Source organism: Miniopterus schreibersii (genome assembly GCF_964146895.1).
Source record: "Miniopterus schreibersii genome assembly, chromosome: 7".
Classification (NCBI taxonomy): Eukaryota; Metazoa; Chordata; class Mammalia; order Chiroptera; family Miniopteridae; genus Miniopterus; species Miniopterus schreibersii.
In genome coordinates, this window is record NC_138108.1 from 43,911,343 (window position 1) to 43,928,466 (window position 17,124).

Genomic DNA, 17,124 nt, shown 5'->3' on the forward strand with positions numbered 1-17,124 from the left:
TTACCCCACCCCTTTCCCTCTGGTAACACCATGCTGTTGTCTGTGTCTATGAGTTTTTGTTTGTTTTTCTTTGCTGTTGCAAACAGGACTGTGATGGCTAACATTCATTTTGCCTGCTTGTGAGTGTATAGGTATAGCAGATATAGATCCACCATTGCCATGTTTTTCAGAGTGATTTCCCAGTAATTCTTTCTTAAATTTATCTTTATTGTTGAAAGTATTACAGGTGTCCCATTTTTGCCCCCCAAAGGATCACCTCCACTTTGCTCCCCCCGCCGAGGCCTTCACCCCCTTATGACTGTGTCCATGGGCTATTCATATATGCATATAACTTCTTTGGTTAATCTCTTCCCACCCTCCACCCCCCCTTCCCTCTTTCCTCTGAAATATGATCTTCTGTTGCCTGCATCAATGTCTCTGGATCTATTTAGTTCATCAGATTCTTTTGTTCATTAGCTTCTTGTTAAAGAATATCCTTCAACATTTCCTGTAGTGTTGGTCTGGTGTTGATGAACTCCTTTAGGTTTTTCTTATCTGTGAAGCTCTTTATCTGACCTTCAATTCTAAATGATAGCTTTGCTGGGTAGAGTAATCTTGGTTGTAGTTTCATGTTTTTCATCACTTTGAATATTTCTTGCCACTCCCTTCTGGCCTGCAAGTTTCTGTTGAGAAATCAGCTGACAGTCATATGGGTCCTCCCTTGTAGGTAACTAACTGCTTTTCTCTTGCTGCTTTTAAGATTCTCTCTTTGTCTTTAACCTTTGGTGTTTTAATTATGATGTGTCTTGCTGTGGGCCTCTTTGGGTTCCTCTTGTTTGGGACCCTCTGTGCTTCCTGGACTTGTAAGTCTATTTCTTTCACCAGGTAGGGGAAGTTTTCTGTCATTATTTTTTCAAATAGGTTTTCAACTTCTTGGTCTCTTTCTTCCCCTTCTGGCACCCCAATAATACAAATGTTGGGCCTCTTGAAGTTGTCCCAGAGGCTCCTTATACTATTTTCATATTTCTGGATTCTCTTTTCTTTTTGCTCTTCTAGTTGGGTGTTTTTTGTTTCCTCATGTTCCAAATTGCTGATTTGATTCTCAGCGTCCTCTACTCTACTGTTGATTCCCTGTAAATTATTCTTCATTTCAGTCCCCATAGCCTTCATTTCAAATTGGTACTTTATTATGTTATCAATTTTCTCAGTTATTTCCCTAATAGTATGCTTAAACATCCTTATAAACCAAATCCTGAACTCTGTATCTGTTAGCTTACTTGAATCTATTTCATTTAGTTCCTCTTCTAGAGATTTCTTCTGTTCTTTCCTTTGTGACATGTTTCTTTGCCTCCACATTTTGGCTGCTTCCAGGTGTTTGTTTCTATGTATTGGTAAAGCTGCTATGTCTCCTGGAATTGGTAGAGTGGCTTTGTGTATTAGGTGTCCTGTAGGGTCCAGTGGCTCAGCCTCCCCAGTCACCTGAGCTGGGCCTTCTGGGTGCTCCCCTGTGTGGGGTGTGTGCACTGTCCTTTTGTAGTTGAGCCTTGGTTGCTGTTGGCGCCACTGGGAGGAATTGACCCCCAGGCCAATTGGCTGTGAGGACCAACTGCAACTACAGTCAAAGAGCTGCTGTGATGGGGACACCCCTATGGAGCAGGATTTACTTCAGTGGAGCTTTGGTGTTCACCAAGTGTGCCCCTTGAGTGTGTCACTTGTGGATGTGGTAGGGTTGTAATCCAGCATGGTCAAGTCTGAATACCAGGTGCACTGTCTCTGGGGCCTCCAGGGAGGTGCAGAGTCAGCCTCTGCCAGTGCCTTGCCCAGGGCCACCTACATAGCAAACCATAGGTGGCTGCTACTTGTGCTGGGCTTGGAGGTGCCCAGGAGAGGCCAAGCTATGAGCCAGTGCAGGCTGCTGCTAGTGCCAGGCCTGGGGCCGCTTATCAAGCCATATGGGGCATGATGCTGCTTGTTTGAGAGATTTTAGGAAAGTCTTAAGCATGAGGCTTGAGAGGCCACTGGCACAGAAAAGCCCCTGGAAATGGCCTGGATAAGCTTGCAGGTGGGAGGGGCGGGGCCTCCGGGAATCACGGGGCGGGGCCAAAGGTGCAGTCAGGTGCTGGCGATTCAAACATGGCGCCTGCCTGCCGGCTGTGCGGGGAGGACTCGCCACAGGAGCAACGGCCTCCGCCAGCCCTTCTGCCTGGGAGGAAGCCGCCCCTCCAGCTTCGCCCCAACTTTAGGCAGGTTAGTTCCTCCCCGAGTGTCCCAGGTCCTTTCAGGCTGCTGCCCGGCGCTGGGCTCAGAGGGAGCGTCCGAGTGAGTCCGTGCGCGGGCCCTTTAGAGGAGCTGCTGGGGCTCCCGCAGCCTCCGCGACCCTCAGGGACAGTCCCCCATGGCTTCACAGCCCAGAGTTGTGGGGACATCTCTTCCCTGCCCTGGAGCCATGGGCTGGGGGCCCGATGTGGGGCTGGGACCCCTCCCTCCTTCGGGAAACCCCCACCGCTGAGATTCCCTCCCGGGTTTCAACCGAGCACCGGGTGTGGGCCCGCAGCCGCATCTCGGGGTTCCAGCCCTGATCCGCCCGCGTCTCCGCCCCTCCTCCCAGTCTTGGTGCTTCTTCAGTTCCCCAGTTATGGGACTTCTGTGCAGCTAGATTTCAGGAGGCTCCGAGTGACGGTGGTTCTGGATTTTAGTTGTGATTTTGATGTGGTTGCGGGAGGCGGCAGGGACATCTGTGGCCTACACCGCCATCTTGATATATCTCTCCCAATAATTCTTAAAAGGAGTTCTGTGTTTTACACAGTCTAAAGTTGCACCTGGGATAAAGTGCTCATTTTATCAAGGATTCTTGAAGATATCTGATGTATTCCCCTCAGTGTCATTGAAAGTGCATTGGACTAGCAGTCAGGACATTTGAATTCTTGGCAGACCCTGTTCCTAATTTACTGTGACTTTGGACACTTCATTAAGCATCTTTGTGCCTCAGTTTGCTCATCTGTAAAATGGGTAGAATGACACCTATATGCCTGCCTCAGAAGCTTATTTTAAAATAAGAACACACAGAAGAAAATATTTGAAAAAGCAGAAAAGCATATGAGTTGAAAGTTACTTCATTGTCTCTTCATTTGAAGGAGTAATAATGCCTTTCTTTTTCATATTTAGCTGGTGAGGCCTCTGTTATCTTCTCCAATGGTCGAGATTTGCTAATTGGTGATATACATGGAAGATCCTTTCAGGTTCTGGTAGAGTCTCAAAATCGTGGAGTGGCTGTGGGTGTGGATTTTCACTATCACCTACAAAGAGTCTTTTGGACTGACACCATGCTAGATAAGGTAAATAGAAATTTCAGGAGCGTAGCTTGGGAGCTGATAGAACCCCAAGCACAAAGTGTTGATAGCTTTTCACTTTGGGGGGAGAAGAGGGAAAAGTTTCTTTGTTTTCTAACAAAAAAGGCCCTTGAGATATTTTATGTTAATCAGCACCTTTTCCATGCTATACTATTACATGGGACCCATTAAACAAAGCAGTCTATTATATGGATTAGCCTTGAGCAACTTTTAATTTTATTCGAAATGGAGTCCAAAAGCCTAATTAAAAGAAATAGTAGACATTCTTTCAAAACTGGATAGATATTTGGTAGTAATTTTTGAAACTTGATCATTTAAAATGTAAAAAGTACTTCGCTTTCCCGTATGATAAAAATCAGATTTTACCTGCATCTTCTAAATGGAATCATAATTGAGGATTGGGTAACAGATATTGACAGTATTTTGTCTAACAGCCAAATTTTCATTATACTGTCTTTTTTGGAAAGTGTGATGGATTTAACTTCAACTTTGAGTAATGTAGTTGTGATTTTTAAAACATAAATTTTAGAGACTCCTAAAGAGTTATTACATTTTATTCCTCCCTCTTACATTTCCTTGAACCATTAATAAAATTCTAATTCAACTAAGTTGCATAAAATTTTTAAGAAGTATAATAATCTGGGTTTTTCTTTCAGGTTTTTTCAGTTAATATTAATGGTTTAGATATCCAAGAAATTCTCAATGTTTCTATTGATGATCCAGAGAATCTGGCTGTGGACTGGATTAATAATAAACTTTATATGGTGGAGACCAAGGTCAACCGCATAGATATGGCCAATTTGAATGGAAGCCACCGAGTTATTCTTATTACTGAAAACTTGGGGCATCCTAGAGGAATTGCCCTTGACCCAACTGTGGGGTAAGTGATATGAAAACATACTGATTACAGTATTTTTGGAGTTTTATCTCTGTCCTTATACATAAAACATCCATTGGTTTGAGGGTTAATTCTGATTTATTTTAGGCTCTGTGCTCTAGAACCCATGTTTATGTTTCTGTTCACAGAAGCTTTTAAGGAGTTGGCTAAATATATTCTCACTTGAGGATATGTAATCCAAACACACTGGTGTACTAAAAATGTGTGAATTTTTGGGGTATGAATTTTATTCTTAATATTTGCCGTATTCACCTGTGTTCTGACTCAATCTAATAATATTGTTACAACTAGATATTACTTTTGTTTCACTGTTATTAAGATGATCACTCTAGCATGAGTTAGCTGTAGAGTTTTTTAAATTGGGGAAATAAGATTGGAACTCTCCCTTTTAGTGCTTTCTTCTGACAGGCTGGAGTTGAGATGTCAATGCTAATACCTCATTACAAGTTGTTCAGTGTGAACCAACCCAGCAAGAATGATAATGCTTACTTTTCTCCAGGTGTAAATTCAAATTTTCCTGATCTCCACATTTGAAAACAGTTATCGAAAACTTAGCTTTTTCTCAGGTTCTCCCAGTTGAGCCTTAGGACCCTTGAATAAACTTCCAGCTACTAAAGCGTTGGTGAATGGTGATTGTTCATTTCTACTTTGTATCAGCTGTTCTTCTGTGAAAATGGCTATGTTCTCTAGGCTATGCCTTAGAATGGGGAATTAAGGAGGAAAATGACTTTATAGCTATTTTAAAATGTATTTGTAAGTTTTCCTGGGTGTAAAAAAGGGAAGTGAAAGAACCAGGGGTCAGGGGAGAAAGTTAGGAGGGTGGATATTAAGTTTTAGGCTGCTGTATTAGTGCATTTTAATAGTTGCTATTTGGAGTTGTTGCCCCTCCTGATTGACCTTCTTAGCCTCTGATTTTTAATACTTTTTAATTTCTTGCTATTTGATACCCTCATAGCTCTCTAATCAGCTGGAGAAAATTTCCATTGATCCAAACAAAATTAAAAAATGTATTTCCTGGTAAACTTGTTAAATAACTGACTCATCTTTTGTTTTTCTTTTATAGTTATTTATTTTTCTCAGATTTGGAGAGCCTTTCTGGGGGGCCTACAGTGGAAAGGGCTTTCATGGATGGCAGTAACCGTAAAGATTTAGTAAAAACAAAGCTGGGATTCCCTGCTGGGATAACTCTGGACATGATATCAAAGCGTGTTTACTGGGTTGATTCCCGGTTTGATTACATTGAGACTGTAACTTACGATGGAACTCAAAGGTGATTAGTACTTTTTATAACTTTATGAGTTTGGGAAAAGTACATAAAATTTACGGAGAGACATACCAAAGGACCAGAATTAAAATATTGTTTTTGGTTGACATTATAGCTTGAATGACCTTTGTGTTGACATTTGCATGGTGACCTGCTCTGAGTTTTGTTAACTTTTCTTGTGTTCCATAATAGCAGTCATTAAATATTACCTAGAACTTTTGTTCATTGATTTCTCCTCCCAACCCCTTTCACTCTTAGACAAAGTGCATTATTTTCATTAACTCCATAGTTAGTTTATACCCAGGCATATTTATACTCTGGGTCTCTTATGGTTTGTTTCTAAAGATAACTTTGCCTTTTAGCTTTCTAACTTTCCCCCAATAAATAAATGTTTTATTATTTATTCAACATTTTCTGGTGGAAATAAATTGGATTTCACTCTGCCCTTATATATATTTCAAATTTCAAAGAGAAATTCTGACTTGTATTTTTACTAGTATACATCATAGATACTTAAACAGAATATTTGAACGTAGACTATGGCATATTTTTTTCTTCATCTTCTTAGTCTGATTAGAGCTAACTATAAATCAGTTAAATTGTTAACTATTTTACATCCTTTCCTTTTGTTATTTTCAAAAATTGGTCTTAAATTTTTGACCAACATTTTAAGCAAATAAACTGGTGCATTCAGCAAATAAACTGGTCATTTTCCAAATGACCTAATTTTATTGCATTCTGAATGAAAGAAATGTTATAGTTTTGTTTTCTCCTTTATCTCTTTCGTAAGGATGGTATCACAGCTTGCTAACATGTTTTATATTCTTAGAACAGTCTATACTTGGTTAAATCAAGTGATTGGATATTAAGGCTATGACTTCTTATCACTGAAACTGTTTCCTATAGTGAGACTATGAATTAATTTAATGAAAAAAAATTAGTTAACCTCTTTCACAGCATTATATTATATAGTCCAAATATTTTTCTGCTAAGGTTAAACTGAAACATAAAAGATAAAAACTAATAGAGTTTCCGAAAGATTTGAGCTGTTTGCAGGCTGAGAAGAAACATCAAAGAGATAATAAAGCTCGTGAGTACAGTGAACTCATCAAGTCATCGCCTCTTGCTTTGCCAGCAGGTGGCATTCAGGGGTCTGGAATTTGCTAACTGGAAAAGAAAATCATTCTCCAATCTTAATGTACCATGTCGTTATTGAGTGTTTCAAAGTGTACTCTAACTTGCCACCTTAGGTTTCTTTCATTTTTTTTTCTCCTATAGTGTTTCCAGCGTTAGTATCTTCAAGTCTTTTCTTAGAGCTCTATTGTACTTTTCAGTTTTCAGGGGCTGCTAAGATTCTTCTTAGAGGTCTTCCTATTATGCCTAAAGAAAAACAAAGACTGAGTTTTTCCTCAAGTCATTTTCCACCTCACTTTTTAAAGTATGGCCTAACTGAATTATCATTCGTGTGGATGCAATCATGGCAGGCACTGTTGATTTCTTGCCCTTGCTTGGCACCTTTTGCTTCTGTTTTCTTCCCATTTAAGTAACTGTGGGCATGCTGTGCCTTTATTACAAGTATGATCAGTTGGCAGTTTCATCAAGCAGAGCCATAAAAGTGGTACTGCCTTTTGCTCTCACTAACATGACATCAAGAACAGGCCTGTGTGTTTGCTGTGGGTTGAACCTGATCACTCACTGTCCTGTACCCTAATTGCTGGGAAATGGTCAGTGGTCCAGTGTGAAGTCAGTGTAGAAGGCATACTCTACCAGACTTCCAGACTTCCAGTCCCTTGTTACACTTTTTCTCCTATGGATTTCAGGATGACATCACATCTTAGCCCTTTTCTTTCTTTCTTTCTTTTTCAATCCTCACTCGAGGATTTTTACCCCCCCATTGTTTTTTTAGAGAGAGAGTGGAAGGGGGGAAGAGAGAGAGGGAGAAATATCGATGTGAGAGAGACACATGGATTGGTTGCCTTCCACACGTGCCCCCAGAGCCGGGGATTGAGCCTGCAACCAAGTTACGTGCCCTTGGCTGGAATCGAACCTGGGACCCTTCAGTCCTCGGGCCAATGCTCTAACCACTGAGCCAAACCAGCTAGGGCTGGCCCTTTTCTATGTGGGGCAACCTTAAATGAATGAAGAGCAGGTGAGAAAATGATTAATTTCTCAAAAAAATCTAGAGCAGTCTAGGATTGGGACTGGAATGTAAGTTTCAGGGGTCATTTCCCAAGAGACAGGAAAATCCTTCTATCAAATATAGATGGAAACATATCTATTTTAAAATGTATTTTATCAATTCTATATTTGTAACAATTATTTTGCCTTTTATGCATTTATTTGAACTAATTGCACCTTTAATCAAAATAAAGCAAAACAAACAAAAAATTCCATGCTCTGTATCTTTTGTAACAGGAAGACCGTGCTTCATGGGGGCTCACTCATTCCCCATCCCTTTGGAATAAGCTTGTTTGAAGATAGTGTGTTCTTTACGGACTGGACAAAGATGGCTGTGATGAAGGCAAACAAGTTCACAGAGACCAACCCACAAGTGTACTACCAGTCTTCCTTGAGGCCCTTTGGAGTGACTGTTTACCACTCCCTCAGGCAGCCCAGTGGTAAGCCCCACAATAGGAACCGAGTTTGGTCCTGGCTTTGGAAGAAAGGTTTCCTCAAAGCTATGGAAGTTAATGATGAGAGAATCTCATGAGACTTGGGTGGCATTCTCAAATATATGAAGGGTTATCCAGAGAGTTAAATCTTCTGAAATTGGCTCTGCAGATCCTGAGCATCCTGGAGAAATTGACATATTTCATAGTTAAATCTATAGGGAACTGAGAGATTAATTTAACAGGTATTTATTGTCACCTGCAATGTGCCAGATCCTATCTAGATACTGGGGATATAGCAGGAAACAAATCAAACCAAAATAACTATCTTCATTCTACTGTGAGAAATTTTGTAATTCAATCCTCTAATATTACAGTGGAGGAAACTGAGTCCCAGAAGAAGATGGTGACATGCCTAAGTGCTCACTTTAGGCACTGTCAGAGCTATTTTTCCCTTCTTCCTCACTGCTGTAGATATAAGACACCTGCTTTTGGGTTTGCATTAGGTCTGACATAGGCAAGTTGGGTTTGGTTACTGTCTGGCTGGTAACTTATTTAAAAAAAATATATATTTTTGTTTAGACACTATTTAGTCTTCTTTTATAGTAAATTTTATTTGTGTTTTCTGGTTTTAGATTGACATGACTATCTGGACTATATACAGTTCTTTTCTGTATTTAGTTGTGCATCAAAGAAAAGAAATACGAAAAATTAGACTATGATGGTAGAAAGTGTAATATTAGTGAACAGTCATTCAGAGAATGACAGATTTCACTTTAAAACTCTTGTGTTAAGTGGTTGGTCTCTGATCTCTCCTAAGTTGCCACTCTTGCCACTCCAAATCAGATAATCACATTTTGATCCCACCCGGCTGGTGGAGAAAGACTATAAATAGGCTGATTATTATTTTTTAAAGAAACCATCCACTAGAACTCAAACTTTCAGATGAATAACCTTCAATGTAGTCATCCTGGGAAAACATATGCTTTATATGAAAATATATACTGTATCTGAAAACATTTTGGAAATCTCTATTTGGGACAGTCAGTTCATGAGCCCTTGACCAAAAATATCACCCAATTTTATTGTCCAACTTATTTCTATTATTTGCCTCTGAATGATGCCTGGCTATTGTTCCTCCAAATCAATCCACCTGAGACTGTCAAAAGACTAGTTTAAAGAATAAGTCACAGGCCAAGAGGACAATTTCAAAAGCACATATAGCATTTTTAGCTGTGGCTGCATTGCGTACCATGAACTTCCTGAGGTCACTGTGTTTGCGGGTGGTTTTTGGAAGTGTAAACTGGTTTGCATTGCAGACTTACAGGGGTTTACAGTAAGCTGAATTTGATATAGCTAGTTGGCCACTGAAAAATCTTGGGCAAGTTGTTCTATCTTTTGGAAACTTGGTTTCCTCTTCTGTAGAACTGGGGTACTACTGCTTACCTCTTAGAGTCATTGATTGTAACGGTTTACTTACAGAGTAAGCATCCAGTGAGTTATAGTTACATCTTATGAATAGTAAAATAGCATTTAAGGTTATTTTTTGGGGTGTGTGTGCAGTTATTTTCTAATCATTGAGGCTAGCGGGCACAATTATTAGGGGAAAAGAACCTCCTAAATTATCCAGTTGCAGGAATCTCAGTTTTTGCCACCACCAGTTTGAGAAGAGATGGGAGAGAAGTGATGAAGTTGAGAGGGAGGGCCAGCGCATCCAGAGGCGGGTGTATGCAGTAGCAACCAGCAGTGATGTCTCAGAATTTTAAACCCATTATTCTATTTCATCTACAGAGTCAAAAGCTGCTTCCCATGTCTGGGATAACGATAGGTTTCTAACTGAGATTTCACCGTGTGCATTTTCCCTCCAGCTAGCAATCCCTGCGGAGATAACAATGGGGGCTGTGAGCAGGTCTGCGTCCTCAGTCACAGAACCGACAACGGCGGCCTGGGCTACCGCTGCAAGTGCACCTTTGGCTTCAACCTGGATGCGGATGGCCACCGCTGCGTTGGTAAGACGTCGGCTTTGGGCCGTCTTTCTGGAAGGTGGCACAGGGATAGATGCTGTTCTTGGAGTCGGGCCAGTTCCTTGTCATATGCTTTTACTTTCTGTAACCCACAGGGCATCTTCCTCAGTAGGCACTACTCCCCTTTCTACACAGAGCTGTGTTTGAAGCACTACATTTCTGCCTCTTGGGACTTGCCTTTAATTCCACATCTAGGGTTTCCTGGAGCTCCCTCTCCCCTTTGTCTCCTTCCTGAAATCTTTGTCTGCCTTTTTAACTATGCTTTTGAAATTCCATGGGATTTCGTTTTGAGTTCTTTCCTATGTATACCTTTTCCACTTCAGATGTTAACCTTAACTTTAATGGGAAGCACCTCCCATTGCTCTTACTCCTCTCTCCTAGACATATGCCGCTTTGAGTCAGGTAACCACATCTTGATCCCACCTGTTCTTATTGGGGTGGCTCATTTCCTCATCTAGTTTTTCTATTTTCAGTTAAAATTTTCCCTTTATATCTGTTTCTATACTCTGGGTTTCATTCTTACCGTAAGGACTTCCTTTCTTCCTCTTTGGTTACCTACACATCTGTTCATAATTGAGCCATTGCTTCTGCCTCAGCTGCTGACTGAATGTACTCCTACAACATTTGTTGCTCTTATTTTCACTTTGACAACTCTCCTTGTTATGCTTTGGATAAATTCTTGCTCCCCAGATGGTGCTGCTTCTGGTTTAGTAAATTCTCTCATTCGAATGCAGACACATTTGGTAACTTTGTAGGTAATCCCAGATTCAGATAAAAATCACCTTCATTTAAAAAACCATGTGTTTCTAAACTATTATATCAACAGTACATTGTTCAATAATTTTGATTTTAAGCTCCTTCTGCATTTTTTTTTTGATGTCTTGGATATATAACCTTCATCTCTTTCTGATTTCCTGACATACTGTCACTGTCTCCTTTGACTTTAATCATCACTCCTTTCCTATTTCCTCCATTCTGCCCCTTTCTTCCTTTCTTTCCCTCCTTTATTTCTTTCTAAATAATTTACTGTGTACTGTTAATACTTCTCTTTTACTGGTCTTGACACCTCAAAAACTGTGGCAGTATTCTCCATGCAAAAGTCAGCCTCACTCTAGGAATTTGGTGAAATTACTATGCAGTTCAGTTAACACTGCTTTAGAAATTAAACACATGGGGACCATCTTTTATATAAATAAATCTTAATGATAAATTTCTCAGAAAGAAGATTGTAATACTTGTATTGCCTTTATAGCTGCTTATCTCTTTTCCTCCCTCCATTATTTCTAACTATGTTCCCTACAGATTTATTTTTACATTTATTTCAGAATTATAAAATGTGCTTTATGGAAGGATAAGTAATTTGTATGGAATTCAGAGAAGGCAAGAACCATGCTGTGGCTGACTGCTCTGTGTTCTTTTTCCTACAGCTGTTAAGCAATTCCTGATCTTTTCATCTGAAGTGGCTGTTCGTGGGATCCCATTTAACATCTCTACCCAGGAAGATGTCATGATTCCAGTGACAGGAAACCCTTCTTTCTTTGTTGGAATTGATTTTGATGCCCAGGAGAAAACTCTCTTTTTTTCAGACACATCAGTAGACATGATTTATAAACAAAAGATGGATGGCACAGGTGAGAATGGGTTTAAAATTTTTATGGTATGTTTTGTCTGTTTTCAATAATTATGCTAATAAGTATAATTTGCTTAGTAAATCTTGGCATTCACTTCTTAAGCAGGATCCTTTACTAAAGGACCTCCCATGTTGTTGATTGCCATCTATGTAGGAATTACAAATCAGTGTGGGGAGACTTAAGATACGGCTATTTACTGAATGTTTTCCCTCCTAACCTAGGGAATGAAGGGAAGGTCTGGGAAAGCTTCTTACAGGTGCTGATAGAAATCTCCATGCAAGCTCTCCAAGATTCAGACTCATAATACCAACTGCCTTTTGGACATCTCGTAACCACCTCAAAACCAATATATCTAAGCGGACATCTTTATTTCATTTCTCACAGACCTCCTGCCTCAGGAACATAACCACTTCACTTTTCCACCCTCCCCTGATTCTTCCCACTCTTTTAACTTCTTTCATTAACTCATTAACCTCCAGCCATGCTCTGGAACATGTAGAATCTCAATCTCTTCCTCCCCCCCCCCTCCTCTCCCAAGTCTTTACTTTCCTACAGCCCCCAGTTCACCACCTCCTTTGGGAAACTTCTCCACCTTGCCATATGCTCCATTCAGAGAGTGTGCACTCACACCATCCTGCGCATGCCTCCATCACAGTACCCATTACTGTTTTGTTTTTGCTTCTCGGATTAACTGCCTCCCTCCCTCTTTCTCCTGCATCATTATAAATACCTTGAAGGCAGTGTCCACACTCTTTCAAGATGTTTCACTTCTCTCAGTTTCCTCTTCTGTAAAATAGTATGTGGGCCTGTTCCTGGCTCAAAGTAAGTGCTCGATATAAGCTATTATTAGTAATACTGTTAGCAATATATGTTTTCTAAATCTACTCTGGTGGATTTTTTTTTTTTTTTTTTTTTTACAATTTTCTGAATAAATAAATGAATGGAAAAAGCACAAGGATTGTTTTTTCTTACTTTGAAAGAAAGAGGTGAGATCGTGTATCCTGATTCAGGTTTTCTTTGGTGAGCAAAGGAGAAAGAGGAGAAAAGGCATAAAAATTTCAAAAGGAGAAAAGTGGTCTTTTTTTTTCTCCCGTACCTAGTTCTGATTTCCTTTCTGGTGTCTTTGCTGGTCTTTTCCAAACTTGGCAACTTTGTGGCTATGAGAGACTGTTGATGAGAGGGCTGGGCGGTCATACCTCAGAGATATCCCCCAGTCGTACCTGGCGGTGTCAGCTTATCAGAGCTGTCTGTGGGTGGTGTTTGTGAGCATGTGAACTCAGGTATCTCTTCTTCAGATGTTCTGCAATGAGAATTTTTTTTTCTTGAACAAGGGAGTAAATCTAGGCCATACCATTCCTGGTTCTATTTATTAGAATCATATCTGTTCTTTGAGATCTAACCTAGGGATGGATAGATTCTAGGTTTATCTCATGCTGTTGCTCAGCAACTTACAGGTTTGTTTTTTTTTTAAAAAAAAAAGAATTTGGAATGTTACTGAAATGTGCTCTAACTCTGAACCAAAATTTAAATATGCAATAGTAGGGAAATGTATGTATAAAATATGCTCAGTTTAATCCATGTCCATATTTTAACTTATAGGAAAAGAAATTCTCATAGCGAACAGGGTGGAAAGTGTTGAAAGTTTGACTTTTGACTGGATTTCAAAGAACCTCTATTGGACAGACCTTTCCTATAGGAGCGTCAGTGTCATGAGGCTAGCTGATAAATCACGACGTGAGATAGTCCAGAATTTAAATAACCCACGAGCAATCGTAGTTCATCCTATTGCTGGGTAAGTGTATTCACATTTTCCTGAGAGCTTGAAAGTGTGTGTCTTTTAAAGTCACTGAAAAGTGATGTCCTAGGAATTTGACAAGTTCAGCAAATACAAGATTAACTATATAAATGGAAATCAGCTTAAATTTTATTCCTTTAGCATCATCATACATAGGCTTAAGTAATCACTCCATCTCCTTCAAAAAACATACTTCTTAGTTTCCACTTTCTCAGTCTTCACAGAAGCAAGCCCCCCCCCCCCCCCCCCACAATTGCAGAGAAACAAACAATGTGACACAGATTCATTAGGGAAGGAATGAACATGCAGCAGAACTAAGCAATTTCAATTGAAAAGCCAAAGTTAAAAACCAGTCACTTATCCCCCACCCCCTCTTAGTTATCTCTACCCTTATCTTTAGCATAGGTTCTCTTAATCCTTAACATTTAGCTCCACCTCAAGGATTTTTTGGAGAAAAAACAGCTTAGAGAAGTTAGCCTCTTTTAAGACAGGGAGATCTGGAATTCCAAGGAAACTCACCCAAGCTCACCTGATGCAGAGCTAGGAGCCAGTGGGGTGTAATGGGCCCCTGCTGGTACCTAGCATGGGTCCGAGTCTGCAAGGTGGTCCTGGGTGGGCTTCCTTGGAATCCTGCCACGCTAGGCAATGAAAAGACCATCCGAGTCACAGCACCAGCTGTATTTGAATGGAACAACAACAACAACAATAATAATAATAATAAAAAAGACTGATAATTCACTAAAGCCTGGTTCACTGAGGGCACATAGTAAGAACTGTACATGTATAATCTTGGCTAATCTAAAAAGTAGTTTGTGATGTGAGTGGGGTATACATAATACCTGTTTTAGAGAGAGTGAATCTGAGGCTCAGAGGGTTCAAGTAACTTGTCCAGGGACTCACACTTTTTCAGCAACAGTTAGTATTCAAATTCCAGGTCTGTATGACCGGAAAGCCTACAGTCTAACAACTCTGTATGCTGACTCTAGAGTATTTCTTTTGTATGTTAATTTTCTTCATATGAAATAAATATAAGAAGCATTTTAAAACTGATACTACTGATAAATTTATTACCCTATAAAGAGTTAAGTTGTTGATTTTTCTAATGAATTTATGTTAAACTAAATCTTTGGCATTTGGTTTTGAAAAGCTCTAATTCCTTTCTTAATAACTCCTTCATTTAAAATAATATGAAGTCACATTTCGGAAAAGACTAATTTTAGTTGTTAAAGCTCTTATGAAAGAGAAAAATTCCCCCCCTCCCCATAGACTTATCTTTTTGCCACTCTTCAGAATAAAAGGAGATGCTTTGGGTAAGGTGATGTTTAACAGTCACGTTGTTTGGGATGCATTCATCATCAGGGATGAAGTGCATCCCTACAAATTTATCAATTCCTTGGAGACAACTGAAAGGTGATGTAGTGGATCCAGGATGTTTAGTCCAGAGAGAAATGGAGAGATGAAAATCTGTTTTCTTGTTCATAGCTTATTATTTCATTTGAACAACATGGAGTATTTAAAATACAGCCTGAATTGTGTCTTTTTAAAGAATCTGCTTGGTGACAGCAGTTGTAGGTCCTAAGTCTCTGGATGTCCATTTAATGTCATTTGTATTTGTGAATTTAGTTGAAAACTGAACCTTTAATTAAGAATTAGATCAGTTATATGCTAAATCTGCTTAATAAGCAGGTCCCCTCTTACCCCTGTGTAAGCCCAACAGCATATAAAGAAAATGAAATTATTTGCATCAAGTCCCTGGAGAATCTGTGTTTGTGCTAAATCTCTCTAAGTTATGTGGTATGTCCCAGTGTTAACATCTTTGATTTATTACCTCTTTTTCTAGGTATATATTCTTTACTGATTGGTTCCGTCCTGCTAAAATTATGAGAGCATGGGGTGATGGATCTAACCTTTTGCCTATAGTAAATACTACTCTTGGATGGCCCAATGGATTGGCCATTGATTGGGGGTGAGTAGGAATCATCCCGAATTGCTGAGTTCCCTCTTACTGAGGAACACATATGACGCAATATGTGAAAATATGATGGAGTGAGGAAACTGGTACTCCTTGCTCTTGTGTGTTTTTACATCATTGATGGCAATGTGAGAAGGATGTACAATGCTATAGGGACATAAAAACACACACACAGTTAGCCAGTGTTTGCTGGGGTGAAAACTAATGCATTCATGAATGTTCTGCGGAAATTGCTAGAGGAAGCAGAATGAAGGTCAATATAGAGGAGACAAGGCCTAAGCCCCATTAGAAGTGGGATATCTTGAGGCTGGGAAATCTTTGGTGTCAATTAATCAAATGTATACTTGTCTATACTCACTCTGGGAGAATTTTTGAAGTATAAGATATAGATCCCAAAAAATTGGTGATCTATTTAGGAATATAGGAAAAGGTAACAGGGTAAATAAGCTTACAGATATGAAATGCCAAAGTAGTTTATAGGAGGAAAAAAGGAAGACATATACTTAACCCTTCAAACATAGATTAGCTACCAATATTTTTCTTGTTTATTTAACAAAGAGGAAAATAAAATTCCTAACTTGAAAATAAAACTTCAAGTTTTCTAAAACATTTAATTGAAAAATCACTTCATAAAAGTAGCTGTATCTTTCTGGAGTGGGAGGCATAAAACTATGAAATTTTTAATGAGTATAATTTAAGTTTTAAAAACATTGTTTAATAAATGTGTCAACTGAAGGGTTTCTGAATGCCCTCATTATAAAGGGTGCTTTTCTAATTTCTGGATAACAACTAACTAAATGTTTTATTATTTTAGTGCTTTACGATTGTACTGGGTAGATGCCTTATTTGATAAAATTGAGCACAGCACCTTTGATGGTTTAGATAGAAGAGTCCTGGGCCATATACAGCAGATGACACATCCATTTGGACTTACCGTCTTTCAGGGTATGTTTTGGAGCAACAAAAGTGTGCTGTTTTTATATTTTGCAAGTTGTAATAGTAGACTCATCCTCATTTGGCAATCTCACAGTTCTAGTAAATCCCACTTTAGAATATGAAAATTAAAACATGCTATTATGTATAGACAAAATACTTGATTTGTTGACTGAATATTTCACTTTTAGAGTACATATTTTTTGTTTTAGACACTTTTAGATAATAATATTGACAACTTGTATGGGTATAGCACTTTGTAGAATACACATGTTGTACAATTTAACATACCAAGTACTCTGTTATATAAATATTAAACAAAGAAATAGTAAATTATGGCCTTCATCATTTTCAAGAATAAAACAGCAAGAGCTGTTTGTAATAACTATCATAGCATTTTGTTGTTCTCTGATGTTTGCCAGAACCTATTCAGAATTTTTGTGGAAAAACTATTACATATATTTCATCAACTGTATACTGACCAGATGACTGAAGTGTTTTAGTCACAATGTTGGGTAACTGACATCTCTGTCACATAGAAATGTAAGTGAATGATTGTGTAGCTTCAAGGGCCAGGCCGAGAGGGTGAGGAGAGACTAAAATCTACCCCAGTTTTGCTTGACAAACTATAATTAGTGCAGTTAGAGGGGTGAGTGCCCTTCTGTGATC

At 39.2% G+C, this 17,124-nt stretch overlaps 1 protein-coding gene across 1 annotated transcript in view; it reads left to right on the forward strand.

Annotated features, from left to right (window-relative positions):
- Positions 1-17,124, forward strand: part of LRP2 (LDL receptor related protein 2) — a gene marked incomplete at its 5' end in the record, with an annotated part of 182,270 nt that overhangs the window by 63,192 nt on the left and 101,954 nt on the right. The window contains 9 exons of the mRNA XM_081141970.1: positions 3,145-3,314; positions 3,986-4,209; positions 5,291-5,497; positions 7,907-8,109; positions 9,969-10,109; positions 11,552-11,755; positions 13,355-13,547; positions 15,391-15,516; positions 16,337-16,467. Of these exons, the coding sequence (XP_080998096.1) occupies positions 3,145-3,314; positions 3,986-4,209; positions 5,291-5,497; positions 7,907-8,109; positions 9,969-10,109; positions 11,552-11,755; positions 13,355-13,547; positions 15,391-15,516; positions 16,337-16,467 (1,599 nt within the window). The remainder of the gene's footprint in view (positions 1-3,144; positions 3,315-3,985; positions 4,210-5,290; positions 5,498-7,906; positions 8,110-9,968; positions 10,110-11,551; positions 11,756-13,354; positions 13,548-15,390; positions 15,517-16,336; positions 16,468-17,124) is intronic.